Consider the following 13,574-nt stretch of genomic DNA (forward strand, 5'->3'; position numbering starts at 1 on the left):
TCCATCGTTTACTTAAACCTTGCATTCTCTTTGGCTTAGTCCATCCTCAACCAATTTCCTATCAACCACTCTAGAAGCTCTCCTCATCCATCCAAAATCTTCATACACAACCATGTAGACAACAAAGAAAATCTAATTTCTTTTGGCACCAATGCAACAAGTTCTTTCTGCTTAGACCATATCTACAGATATTCCTCACCTATTGGTAGGATACTACGAGTGTATGAGAGGAGGAGAAAGGCAAGGGAGGAGTGAGGTCGAACGATGGGGGAAGAGAGGCCGAACAGTATTAACCATTAAAGGCCAAACGGTATTAACCGTTAAAGGAAAAAAATCAGAATAAGGAAAAAAATTTGTCCCCATTCCTTCCCATCAACCCTAAGGAGCTACCTTATTCTTTCTCCTTTATCTTCCTCACTTTCTCACTAATTAGATTTTCCCCCATGTTTTCCCAAAAACGCAAGAAATCTCTCTCGCTCTCAAAGATGTTGCCTTTCTTCTTCCGAAAACCATAAAACCCCCAAAGTTTCGCTTCGAAATCCTCTAGGATTCGTCCTCTCTCACCCTCCCAACATTTTAGGGTTTGCAACTTTCGAAGAGAAAAAAAAAAGTAAAACAAAAAGAAAAATGACTAGAATTTGCTTTTCTCCCCTTAACTCTCGTAGTCTTCTCTCGCAAGCGACAATGTCGACAATGGTCTTGGTTGACCTAAGGAGAACACAACACATCTAGTTGGATGGAGGACAATAACCGAGTGGAAGAGAGGAGGGTTGCTCTCTTTGAATTGAAAACCCTAAGGTTTATGAGTTCTTAATAAGAAAGAAGAATAGAATTTGGACTTTGTAATTGAAAAACAGATATCCAAAGGATATCCACGAGTTATAAAAAATCTACAAATGTTTTTTATGTAGATATCTAATAAGTAGAGAGACAAATAACAAATACAGTTTTATATATACGAATCGAATTGTGAATAAACATTATTTGTGTCCGACCCAACCCATTGTCATCCCTAATATGAAATATAAAACTATATTCTAGGTTACCCTATTCATTGATAAAAGGGTGTTGATTTGAGTCTTATTGGGGTACATGAAATACCAAAACTTGGTTGATTCCAATGAGATTTTTTTTTTTTGTTCTCAAGTTAACTCATGAAAATGGTCACTATATCGATCACTATTTATGTTACTACGAAAAGGAACCTGGTATAAGGCATAGCAGAAGTCATATACAAGCGAACTTATCAACATAATCACAACACGGCTACTTTTCAAAAATCTATCAAAAACCTATGAAGTAATAATATCCATCAGCATCATCAGTTTCTAGGCATGTTAACAAAGCATTGTCGGAACTGAATGAAAATTTGAATTGATACGCGATTTCATGTCTTCTTAATCCTCGAAAATGTTCCTGTTTCAGAGAAGTAGGTGCTTTGAGTTCCGCTACCAAGTTGATGAGCATGAGCTTGGGGATTTGAAAGCTCAATCCCCTGAAAAACAATATAAGTAACCCACTATTAATGCAAAACTTAAACGAAAGAAAAAGTAACTGGTTGTTGTGCAAAAAGTGCTATCAAATCAAGTATTCCATTGTCCCATTAATATCAGTTAAACTATTGATATGAACAACTCATAAGAAAGAACACGTGTATATGCTGTCTGATACAAAATCCTGCGAAATTAGGCGTGCCAAAAATTATGTTGTTGTTGGTTTACTGGCCAACCGACCTTCCAGCTCGAATCCGTTTAATCCGTGTGTTAAGTGACTCGAATTAAATTCAGCACAAATTGAAATTTTTCCAACATAATCTAGATAGAACCTTTGGTGAACTAGATTGATTCACGAGTTAGAACCATTTTGACATCTTTAGAAATAAGGAATTGGTCCTATACAATTAAGAATATCTAGATCATTCATGTATTATTAGGAACATTTTTATTTATGTCCTGTATCATATCTTTGTTATTAGAGGATATCAAATCTATTTTATGTATTTATTGTATTGATTTCTTTTTTTCAATATAAATGAAGTACTAGTGTTGTGTCAGAAACACACGGTTTCAGCTCAATGTTTCTTCTTCCCTAGACTTTAACAAGGTATCAACACCTTTAAAGCCTATCCTAGTGGCGTAGCATGGCACCCGCTATTGTGTTGCTCTTATTCTCACACTCGAGATTTTCAATCTATAGTCTAATAGGGTGTGTCGGAGAATTCACATCTCCTGTACATATAATCAAATTATAATATATAAGTGAGTTTGAATCTCATTTTAAAAACCAGTTTTGTGAAGTTGAATTAAGTTTAAGTTCACTTTTTTTATATGATATCTAGAGCCTTTTTCATAATCGTGTTAGCTGGTTGACCGAATATCTCCTAGGTTCAATTCAAACATTTCATTTGATGCTCTCTCCTAAGCTTGTGGCATTGGAACTACCCAACCCCTCCCATCCCTTACTATTGACAATGTTCTCCATGTCCTTAATTGCTTTTCTAATTTACCGTAAGTTGCCCCCACATACGTATGCTACCGTATGTTCTCTATACATATTAGTAATGTGACAAGGATGGCATACAAACGTTTGAGTTGTTAGACAACATTGCTCACGAAATTGGGGAGAAGAATGTTAGACAACTTCTCATAACAATTTTTTGCACAATTCACTACTTTTGCACTAGTTAGGTACTAGAGAGCAGGGGAAAATATACAGAAACAACAAAAAGATGAGCAAACCTGCACTGGTGTGAATGCAAGACTCGATGTCAAACCAGATGTAGCACCACTGCTACCATAATTCTTTTCCTTGAATCTGAAAAATGAAAAATAGTCCACCAGAATTGTCTTCGTGGTCAGTTAGATAAATAATGTACCAGAAATGGATGGTAATTTATCATCTTGCAACAAAATCAGAATATCAAGTAACTAGAACATAATATAGAACTCAAGCAACGAGAAGCACTTACCTTTTTGCAACTTTTGCAGCAAGTTTGCTTTGACCAACAGACACACGCAGTTTGCCACTGCCAGCCTGACCAAGCATTCCATAGCCCTCACCCAGACCATCTCCTATAATTCACACGTGCATAAAAGTATAAGAATATAAGGAGAGATTAAAATTTTTCCATTTTGAGTTTCCAAAGGATTTCATACATAGTAATTAATGCCATAGCTCAAGGTCTATTGTATGGGGATAAAGAGACAAATCTCTAGGTTTGTAATGTTGATTAGGGAGGACATCCACCAGACAATAGATCTACTACTGGGTATTGTATATCCATTGTTGGTAATATTATCTCTTGGAAGAGTAAGAAAGAGAACGTATTGTATGTCCGTTGGTAGTACTATTGTCAGTTGGAAGAGTAAGAAAGAGAATGTTGCACGGTCTAGTGTAGATGCAGAGTACCTAGCAATGACCATAGTCACTTGTGAATTGATATGGATTAAACAACACCTTCAAGAGTTATATTCAACAAATGAAGTTATATTGTGATAACTAAGAAGCCCTTCACTTTTCCTCTAAACCAGTGTTCCATGGAAGAATCAAACATGTAGAGATTGAGTGTCATTTTATTCAAGAGAAGTAACGCCAAGGAAATTTCTACTGAATTTTTCAACTTAAATGATCAACTTGCAGATGGCCTCAAAGTCCTTGAAAAGGTATCAAATTCAATTCCATATAATTTATAGCTCCAGGTTATGGGGAGTTTTAGATTTAAACTTTAGATAATATATTATATGCACTTCTTGTAATTGTAAAAAGCTGTCTTCTTCTCCCCTATTCTGAATTGTAGCCTACAGCCATCCATAGACACAGTCTGCTCTGCTTTTATGTTAGTGTACTCATTGCTCCGTTTTTGATATACACATATACATATACATGTATATACATATATATATACATGTGTGTGTGTGTATATATATATATATATATATATATATATATATAAATGAATAATATGCAGATCAGTGGCAAAGTGAGCAACTCAGACTTTTCTTCTCAATATCTCAAGTACCGAACCCACAAAAATTATATTTCAAGCTACTTTCCTAATTTTCACCTCATTTTTCAGTTTCAGTATTTGCATGCCCAACCTGGGGTTGAGATGCCTTCACACTCTGCCTTTCCAGAACATTTTGAATTAAAAAATATTAGAATTCATCAACTTGAGTTGTGAATTTCACGCATAGTTGCTGCATCAATTATTAGTATAATTGGATTAATAACTGTTAGGAATTAGACCAGAATTGCCATAACAAACGGATAGAAAAAGCTAGCTATTTGGAATCTCTGATGGGTAATACAGAAGAAGACACTGAACTAAAGAAATACAGAAAGTCCTGTCGCCCACCAATTTCCAAACTCAAGTCTTGCTCACTTTTGTCTTCAATCCTCTTTTTCACTAATAGCCTAACAGAATATTACATTCCTTTTTTTCCACTACATCAACTACATTGGCGGGAGGATATATTTTCAATTCCCTCCCTTATTTTTCCCACTAATCCTTCTCTTTCCTTCTGTGATCGGTATTGGTTCTTATCATAGGGTTTTGTATCACTATCACAACTTAATTATTAAAAGTCTAATTACTTCCCGTTCTCCTTTTTATTCCATTTAAATAATCTCTAACTCCCTATAATTTTCAATATAATAAATATAAAATTCAAGCATCAAATTAAAAAATCAAAAGGAAAAAAACTCCTATGCAAATGTAGGCATATCAGGACAAGAGAAAACTGGTAAAATTACCCAATGAACTCTCTTCTGGGACTCCAAATTGCATCCTATTGGCTAATTTCCTCATGTCTGTTATTGCATACCTGTAATTAGAATCAACAGGTCATAAATTAAAAAACAAAAGAAAAAGGCACAAAGGCAGCATACCTTCAACACAGTTACCTAAAAATCCAGTACAAACAAGAATTTAGGACTATGCTAACCTTTCCTTCATCTTCCTAAGCCGTCGACCACCTCTCTTCTTTTTAGGCTCAGAATCAGGAACTGGAAGTGGTTTTGGTTGCTTTGCAGGTGGGGGCTCCTGCCACTTCTCAATTTTTTTGTGAATCTCGTCCTTGAAAGCCCTTCCAGTATTTCCAGATGGATCCCCCCGTATGGAATCTACACGTGCAGCAAGTGTAGACTTCGCAGCCAAGAGTCGACATGCTCGCATCCTTAGAGATGGAGGAGTAGTCTGAAATATCTCTGTTTGCTCGAGGTAACCTACACGAAATTGAGATGTTGCTGTGGAGAACCCAGCAAGATTCTTTTTCTTGGCACCAAGAAGCTGAACATTACAAGCAGGCATCTTTGCTAGAGACGCCAGACCACCAGCTGTGCCCATGAGTTTAGCTGCAACAGCACTTCCAACAATAGCAGAGAGATTGGGTGCGATGTAGCCCATTCTACTCTCAACGAAATCTAGAACCTTCTTCTTCGCTGAATCAAGATCAAGTGCTCGATCACAGGCCTCAACAGTCTTACTAAGGACTTCTTCAGGAAGAGGCTTTCCAGTTGTAGTTGAAGCAGTAACAGACACAACCATTATAATGGCTGAGGGTAAAAGCCCTTCTAAATCAACAAGAGTTAAATCCATTTCGTTTCCTATCTTCTTAACAACACGTGCATAATCAATTGGGTGATGCACCAACGACTCAAGCTCAGGAAATTTCAATCGATATTTGTCACGAATAAAATTGTGGATTATAACAATTTCATTCTCAATGTCAACTGACAGCGCATTGCAATCCACAATCAATTGATATTCAGGATCATCTTCTAGATCCACTCCCTGAGTCGAGACATCTGACCCCATTTTAAGGGCCTCTTCCACTTTCTGCAATAAAAAGTAAAATTAATACCTTATTCATACACCAATGTCAATATGTATGTCTCAATAAATAAAACACCCTAGATATCAGAAAAAAAAAATGAAACTAAAAAGACAGCACAACACCATGTACAACACAGAAAAGAAAGAAACCTAAATTCCCATCTTAGACAAACTGATTTTAGATTCTACAAAAGTCAACAAAGCACCCAACAGCAATAGCAATAACAATGACTATTCACAGACAAGCCTGGTTTTAAATTGTGACAGTAGTAGTAGCGATATTGGAGGTCCCGCCAACAACAACTGGGAGCAAGGTTTTAAGATGACCATGATTTTGGCTGCAACATCAAGTTTTATAGGGTGTCTGCAACTGTATCAATATCATAATGGTGGCTGCATCAACAGCATCTGTCCCCAATTTCGCGTAATATCAAGGAACACGATGAAACAGCGTCCACAATTAAATGCTTGACTGTGGTCAATCGCTTCAAAAGAAATAAGGAGCAACTAACCTGTATAACATCAATGTACCTCTGTGTTTTCTGCAACTTGGAAACACTGTCCAAGTCATCATAGTTGAGGTTTTCCAGGTCAGCCAGATCACCATCAACATCCTCTTCCATGTCAGCAGCATCAACATCGTTATCCTCCTGAAACAAAAGGAACCAACCACCTTATTCATAACAAAACTTTTCTTGAGTTCTTTCAAACTTGGCAGTTTAGATGAAAATAAATAAAAAGAATAAGAAGAAACTTACCGGAATTTCTGCCTCGTTATCAGAGAGTTCATCGAGGTCGGCAAGAAAAGAATCAGCAAGCGTGGCCTGGAATCAAACACGCATAATAATAAAACCCCAAATGTTCATACTTCAAAATTAAAATTTGAAACTGAAAATGTTCAATTAAAACACAGAAAAACAAAAAGGAAGAAATAACGAAACCAAACCATGTCTATGGACGAGGTGGGTAGAATCGATGCTGTTGTGAATTGGTATTCTGGTTAGTGACGTTCCAGAACTCACAAAATAGGATTAGAGAGAATCAAGGATGAAAGCACGCGCGTGAACGTAATGGGCCCAGCTTATTCGGATGAAAGACCTAACCCTGTTTTTTTCTTAAATACTCAATTGTGTTACTTTCTTCACCCCCTCATTTTTCTTCCTTCACCCCGTCAAAGTTATCTGAAATTTTTTTCTCGAATAAAAGTGGGTGAGTGTTTTTCTGAAAAATCTTTTCAAAAGTGATTTAATGCGTTTCGAAAAAATAAAATCCAGAATATTGGAGTACAGGCAAAATTTTGATGTGGTGCAAGAAGTAACAGCTTAATGTAAAAAGTTACAAGATGGGTGTGAATGAGATTTTCATTAGAAAAAAAAAAGTTAATAGAAAAAGTAATTGTTATAATCTTTTATATATTTTTTTTACTTCAAAAGAACATTACAAATTGAAAATTAATTGATAAATTATCCAAAGTGGTTAATAAAAATAAACTGGTAAAGTTGTTTTAAAAAACATAAAGGAACACTTGTAACAAAAGTAATATTTTCTTTTATTATTATAACTAAATATAAATAATTTCAGTTTTTCTAGAATTACTTAATAATAGTCACTTTATTTTTCCAAAGCTGTTCAATTTTAATTTTAAGTTAAAAAAAACTCATCTTAAATATATTTCCAAACATAATAAAAAGGTTCCTTTTGTTATGAATGAATGAATATTAACTATGATTTGTATCCTATTTGGTTTACATTTTTTTATCTATAAATATGATTTTTTTTTCTATTTGTAATAATACATAAAAATTAGTCTCCATTCTTTTTTGTGTTTTTTTCTTCTTTCTTCTTCTCTGTTAATAGTTTTATTTTATAACATGTTCTTTAACGAACTGAGTTAATGTGACGTTTTTTCTTTAAGAACAACTTTATGCATATACTTCTATATATTCTTTTCAATCCTTCCTTAATTTATAATTTTATGTTATATTCTTATTTTTGAAATAATAATTGTTTTATTTTATCAATTTTCATCTCTGTTTTTCAATTATTATTATTATCATAATTATTATTTATATTAGATTATTTTTCTAACGTTTAATATTGTTATATTAATTTTATAATTTCATACATGAAATATGATTATTATTAATATTTTATGTGCTAGTTTTAAAAATTATGAATTTGTAACCTTGCTGTTACGAGAAAAAAATTACTTATTTGGGATATTAGGGTTGGAGTACATTTAGATGCAATGGATTTTGGTGATACCATTAAAAAAAAATGAAACATCTTAGCGACTAATTTTCTCTTGTAACAACAATATCATAAAAATGGATTTCACAAATATTTTGAATTTAGTTTTTGATAAAAAAATTATAATACTCATCCAACCGATTTTATATCATTTCCAAAAGTAAATGCAACAAAATCTGATTTATTTTTTCATGGTTGTGGTTGTGCTACTGATCATGATTATGGATATGGTCATGAATGAGTTTAATAATGTGGATCATTTAAATATTTAATGATTTTAATTGATACATCAACTAGATGGTCACATATTTGTTTATTATAAACTCATAATCAAAGCAAAATTATTAGTATAATTAATCAAGTAAAGAGTTCACTTTCCATATTATCCAATTACGAAAATTCATGTTGATAATGCTAGTGAATTTACATCTCATGCTTTTCATGAGTATTCTATATCAATTGGAATTGAAGTTGAACATAACTAGTAGCATATGTTCATACTCAAAATGGACTTGTAGAATCATTAATAAAATGTCTAAAGTTGGTAACAAAACCATTACTTATGAAAGTTAACCTTCAATGGCTACTTCGGGATACACAATTTTGCATGCTACAATATTATTTGCATCATGCCAATAAGTTATCACTAATACTCTATTATGCAGTTGGTTTTTGGTCAATAACATAATATTTCTAATTTAAGAAGTTTTGGATATGTTGTATATGTTCCAATTTCCCCACTAAAAGAGACTATAATGGGTCCTTATAGACGATTGAGAATATATGTTGGATATGATTCCATCAATAATAAAATATCTTGAACTATCAACAAAAGACTTATTTACAGTTCAAATTGTTGACTGTCATTTAGATGAATAAGTTTTTCCAACATTAGGGGGAGAAAGAAAATAATTGAAAAAAGATATTGGATGGAATGAATTATCATTATATCGTATTGATCCTCATACAAAAGAATGTGATATGAAAGTTCAAAAGATAACTCATTTACAGAATTAGTTAACTAATTACCATATGTTTTTCACTGATACAAAAAGGGTAGCTAAATCACATATACTAGTTAATGCTCGAAATATAACTAATATTAATTCATAACACGCTTCAAGCATGGTAGGCCTATTGGTTGCAAAGATAAAAATCTTCGAATGATTCTCCTTTATTTTTCATTAATTTAGAATTAGCAGCATAAGGGGTACTCACTAGTTTAAAGTCATAAAAACTCACACTTCTTAAGAAGTTTCTCAATATATTGTTCTTGGGATAGTAATATATTATCTCCCTTCCTTATTATTCTAATACCTGAAATCCTATTGATTTCACCTAGAAGCAACTTATATTTCAAAATGAGATTCTAGAAACTTTAGTTTTTAGAGACTATCTAATTGTGTGTGTGAATCATTGGCATGTCGTTCATATATAAATATATAACGACATATTCTCTACTTCCAGATTTAGAGTAATATCATTAGGTGAAAAGCCACACTTATTTCTTCAAGTAATTAAGTAAAATTACCTATACCCCACAATTTAAAAATATTTAAGATTGGTAAAGGAGAAAATACTTGATTATGCTTCTCTCATTTCTAGGTAGAGTATAAGAAAAATTACTCAAGTACCTGATAATGGTCCATTGCATCACTTACCATACGAGATGCTGAAAATTTAATTTAGAGGTGCACAAATTAAAAATTAGGAACCCAACCTCATCCTTTTATTTTATTTTTTCTTTCTCTGTAGAGAAATTCTCCTCCACCTTTCCTCAAACATTACAAATGCACAAATGCACGGCACATGAAAATTAGAGTTCATCATCCTAACTCCAATAAAGTCCAAGTTGTTGCCTCGTCTCTCTCTTCTTCACCCTCATCCGTAGTCCCTATAAACGCAATAAGAAACCACCGCTGCTGCGAGCACGTTACCAACCTCCATAAGTTTTGTCCAAAGAATACCTTTTTGACAAGTCCGAAAGAATACCGTCTGAATTCTGTAAACAATTTTTTGGCTTTTTAGAATCGGGTTATTGATGTCAGTCATAATCCTTAAGATTGTTGTAAAAAAACTGACAAAATCACGAACAAAATCTTCCTGTTCTTAAGGACTTATGTCCGTCAGACATTTTTGAGGATATTAGAACTAGCAAGGAACTCTAAAGAGATTTGGTGTGTTTTTTTGGAATGCAGAAAATGCTCTATTATAGAGCAGAAACTTTCTCAAAAACCATTACCACAATAATGAATAATAAAAATTGACCAAAATTGTTGCACCTTTAAAACTAACGTTTCTTTTGTAATAAATGCTTATTTTAGGAGAGTATTATTTAATAGTAGTGAATACTTGTTAAAATAAGAATATAAAAATCATCTTATTTGTCCAACATTAAAAGATTAAAAAGTAAATTTGTCATAATTAATATTTATGCAAAATTCATAAAAATCATTAGAACTCCAAGCTCACAAAAATTGATTGCTTAAGTAAAGGATTTGAGATAAAAGATTTTGAAAGGATAATTTTATTTAGGATTACAAATGTATTTAAAAAAGGTGTTTTTTTTTTCATAATAGGCTTATATAATTATTATAAGTGATTTTTAGTTTTTTTTTTTAAATAAAAATAAAATTATTTATATATATAATTAATTATAATTTTAATATAATTATTATGTATTGCAATATAATGAAATATATTAAATTCATAATCGGTTACTCCTTTATTTTATTTTATTTATTTTGGCAAATTCGTTGTCTATGAGAAGGAAAGTTAAAATTAAAATTTTATTATTTGTTGTGTTTTCACAATTTTTCGAACTATCTTCTTCTTTTCATAGTATGTTTGCATATATAGCATCGTATTTAAATGATTCCAAACACATTAAAGATAGTTAAGGTCTTTTATTCAATATGTTTTCTGAACCAAATATCAATCTAATAATTCTAATACCGTAAAATAAATCCACATATATGAAACTGAAATTGGAAAAGGATATTCTCAATTGGTCAATTAATTAGTTTGTAAGAAAATGTACTAATACAATTCAACAATATCTACAACATATAAGAAAGTATTTTATTGGTGGAATTGTATTAATATCTATAACATATTACATTAAGAAATTTGAATTTCACGAAATAATGTACTAATCCAATTCAACCAATAAAACACTTTAAATTCAATGAAACGTAGTTATTAACTTCTTAATGCATTCATCACAAAAATGGTTAGTTATTAAAAGAAATAAGGTAAAAATTAAATTTTTGACTACTAATATTAGTAAGGTGAAAAAAACATTAAGACTCACTAATTACATTAAGAAGGGGAAATTACATATTAGAAAATTATATAAATTTCAAAACCTATGAATCAAAAGTATTTATTTTGTATCTTCAACCAACAGATTCGAAAGAAAAATTGCTTCATATGAAACCCTAAGAGAATCTTTATAAAGGAGGTTGAACCAGAAACACAAACATCATCGACATAAACCTAAAACAGCAAAACACAAACATCATCGACAGCAAAACAAACAAACATCATGAAGTCTGCACCATCACTCACCCTTTCCTTCTTCTTCCTCTTTGCCATCACCGCCATCAACTTCGCATTATCCTTCGCAGACCCTTCTGAGAAAGTGCTAGACTCACAAGAAATTCCCGTTTCTTCTAATGCAAAATACTACATTCTGCCATTTTTTTCTGGCCCAGAAGGTGGTGGTATAGCAGTAGGTCTTGCTGGCAACTCAACATGCCCTGTTACTGTTCTACAAACTACTGATGAATCTGACCGTGGCCAGGCAGTCACGTTCGCACAAGGATCAAGCTCGGGTGCCATCTTCACACAAAAAGCTTTGGATATTGCATTCGTGGATAAACCTTTGTGTGCTTCATCTTCCAAATGGGTGGTGGTTTCTGATGATTTCCCAGAGAAATGGGTGGGAATTGGTAATGCTAGAGATCACCCAGGGAAGAAGATATTGACTGGATCGTTTAACATTCAGAGATTTGATACGGGTTACAAGCTTGTGTTCTGTGACAGCAGCACCACTTGTTTTAGCATTGGGAGGCATGATGATGTTAAAGGAAGGCGTCTCGTGTTAACCAATAAACCCTTTCAGGTTTCGTTTAACAAGGAAAGAACGCACCCTAGTTTGTAGAGTAATGGTGGTGACAATTTCATGAACATAGTACATGGATGAAATATCATAAAATATGAATAAATTTTTGTATTTTTCAAGAAAAAAAAGAGTAAAAAGTAAAAAAAAAAATAAAATCAAATGAATTTGTGTGTGTCAAAATATAGTGTTTTTTTTATTTATTTGCTATAAGATTGATCAAATTGACACACTATTTTGTCAAATTTATATTATGTTTGAAACGAAATAAACCTTACAGGTATTTGAAAATTTTACTATAAGGACATTTTTCGGATGAGCTTATATTAACACTAACTTTTGTAATTTTTTTATAAAGAAATGATATTGTACTATATGAAATATACCAATTAATCATAGTTAATGGTTATTCATGGGTAATTATTAGGTATTAATATATAAGATTGTCTTACACTTTACAGATATACTTTATTAATAATTGATTATTGAGTTTAATTGCCTAAAAATACACTACACTAATGGTTAATCAATGGACTTGACTGACTGTCACGAGCCCTATAAATATACAATTGATGTCCAGGTAAAACGATCATCTTCTATCTTAATAAAATATAGATCTCTTAATGAAACATATATGACTGGAGCGTCAAGAGTGTCTTCTGCAGGTCAACTACCCATCGGAGTGGATTGTGTTCTTGAAGAGGATGGGAAGATCGAAGCATGAAGCAGAGCAAGGAAGGACGACCGACTCTCGCACAAATGTAACCGAAACATTTTGGCGTCCACCGTGGGGCCGAGCGACATCCCCATGAAACCACGAAGAACCAGACACACTCTCAGTCTCGACTTCGCTACTTCGGATTAATACCAGGTTTTGCAACAAGAGCAAAAAAGTTTATAATAATTTCTAAATGCATGTCTTTTGTTTTGAGAACTTTCACGAAGAAGGTTCAGTCATACGTTCAACCTTGTCAAGTTCTAATACTTTTTATTATAATTTATAAATTATAATTTTTATTTTGTTTAACTCATCTTTTTGTTAGAAAAAATATCCTCCACAAGAAGGTTGAGTCTAACGTTCTCATTTCACTTTTTATTATAATTTATAAATTATAACATGTTGAAGCATTTATTTTATTTTATTTAACTCATATTTTTGTGAGTAAAAATATCTTGCGCAACGTCCAACGATATTTCATTATAAAAATAAATATTTTATTTAACTCATATTTTATGAATAAAAAATATCATGTGCAGGAAGGTTGAGACCAATGTTCAACCTTATCAGGTTCTAATGTTATCTCATTATAAAAATAAATATTTCATTTAACTCATATTATTATGAGTAAAAATATCATGTGCAGGAAG

General features: G+C 32.4%; 2 protein-coding genes across 4 annotated transcripts; one reads left to right on the forward strand and one right to left on the reverse strand.

Annotated features, from left to right (window-relative positions):
- Window positions 1-1,172: 1,172 nt before the first annotated feature.
- On the reverse strand, window positions 1,173-6,933 carry LOC106773570 (U4/U6 small nuclear ribonucleoprotein Prp31 homolog). Of its 3 annotated transcripts, XM_014660270.2 has the most exons (8): window positions 6,780-6,933; window positions 6,592-6,657; window positions 6,346-6,483; window positions 4,944-5,836; window positions 4,753-4,823; window positions 2,969-3,071; window positions 2,739-2,814; window positions 1,173-1,495 (listed from the first exon to the last, which is right to left on the reverse strand). In XM_014660270.2, exons 1-8 carry the CDS (start codon window positions 6,780-6,782, stop codon window positions 1,388-1,390), a joined length of 1,458 nt encoding a protein of 485 aa, XP_014515756.1. In that variant the 5' UTR covers window positions 6,783-6,933; the 3' UTR covers window positions 1,173-1,387. The 3 variants fall into 3 exon arrangements, with proteins under 3 accessions (XP_014515756.1, XP_014515765.1, XP_022640224.1); XM_014660279.2 differs by lacking the exons at window positions 6,592-6,657; window positions 6,780-6,933 and having other exon boundaries at window positions 6,365-6,487; XM_022784503.1 differs by lacking the exons at window positions 1,173-1,495; window positions 2,739-2,814; window positions 2,969-3,071 and adding an exon at window positions 3,096-3,408.
- A 4,636-nt stretch (window positions 6,934-11,569) lies between these two features.
- On the forward strand, window positions 11,570-12,248 carry LOC106757254 (kunitz-type trypsin inhibitor-like 2 protein). Its single transcript, XM_014639889.2, has one exon. It carries the CDS (start codon window positions 11,631-11,633, stop codon window positions 12,246-12,248), a length of 618 nt encoding a protein of 205 aa, XP_014495375.1. The 5' UTR covers window positions 11,570-11,630.
- The last annotated feature ends 1,326 nt before the right edge of the window (window positions 12,249-13,574 follow it).

This window comes from Vigna radiata, chromosome 1 (assembly GCF_000741045.1).
Source record: "Vigna radiata var. radiata cultivar VC1973A chromosome 1, Vradiata_ver6, whole genome shotgun sequence".
Lineage (NCBI taxonomy): Eukaryota > Viridiplantae > Streptophyta > Magnoliopsida > Fabales > Fabaceae > Vigna > Vigna radiata.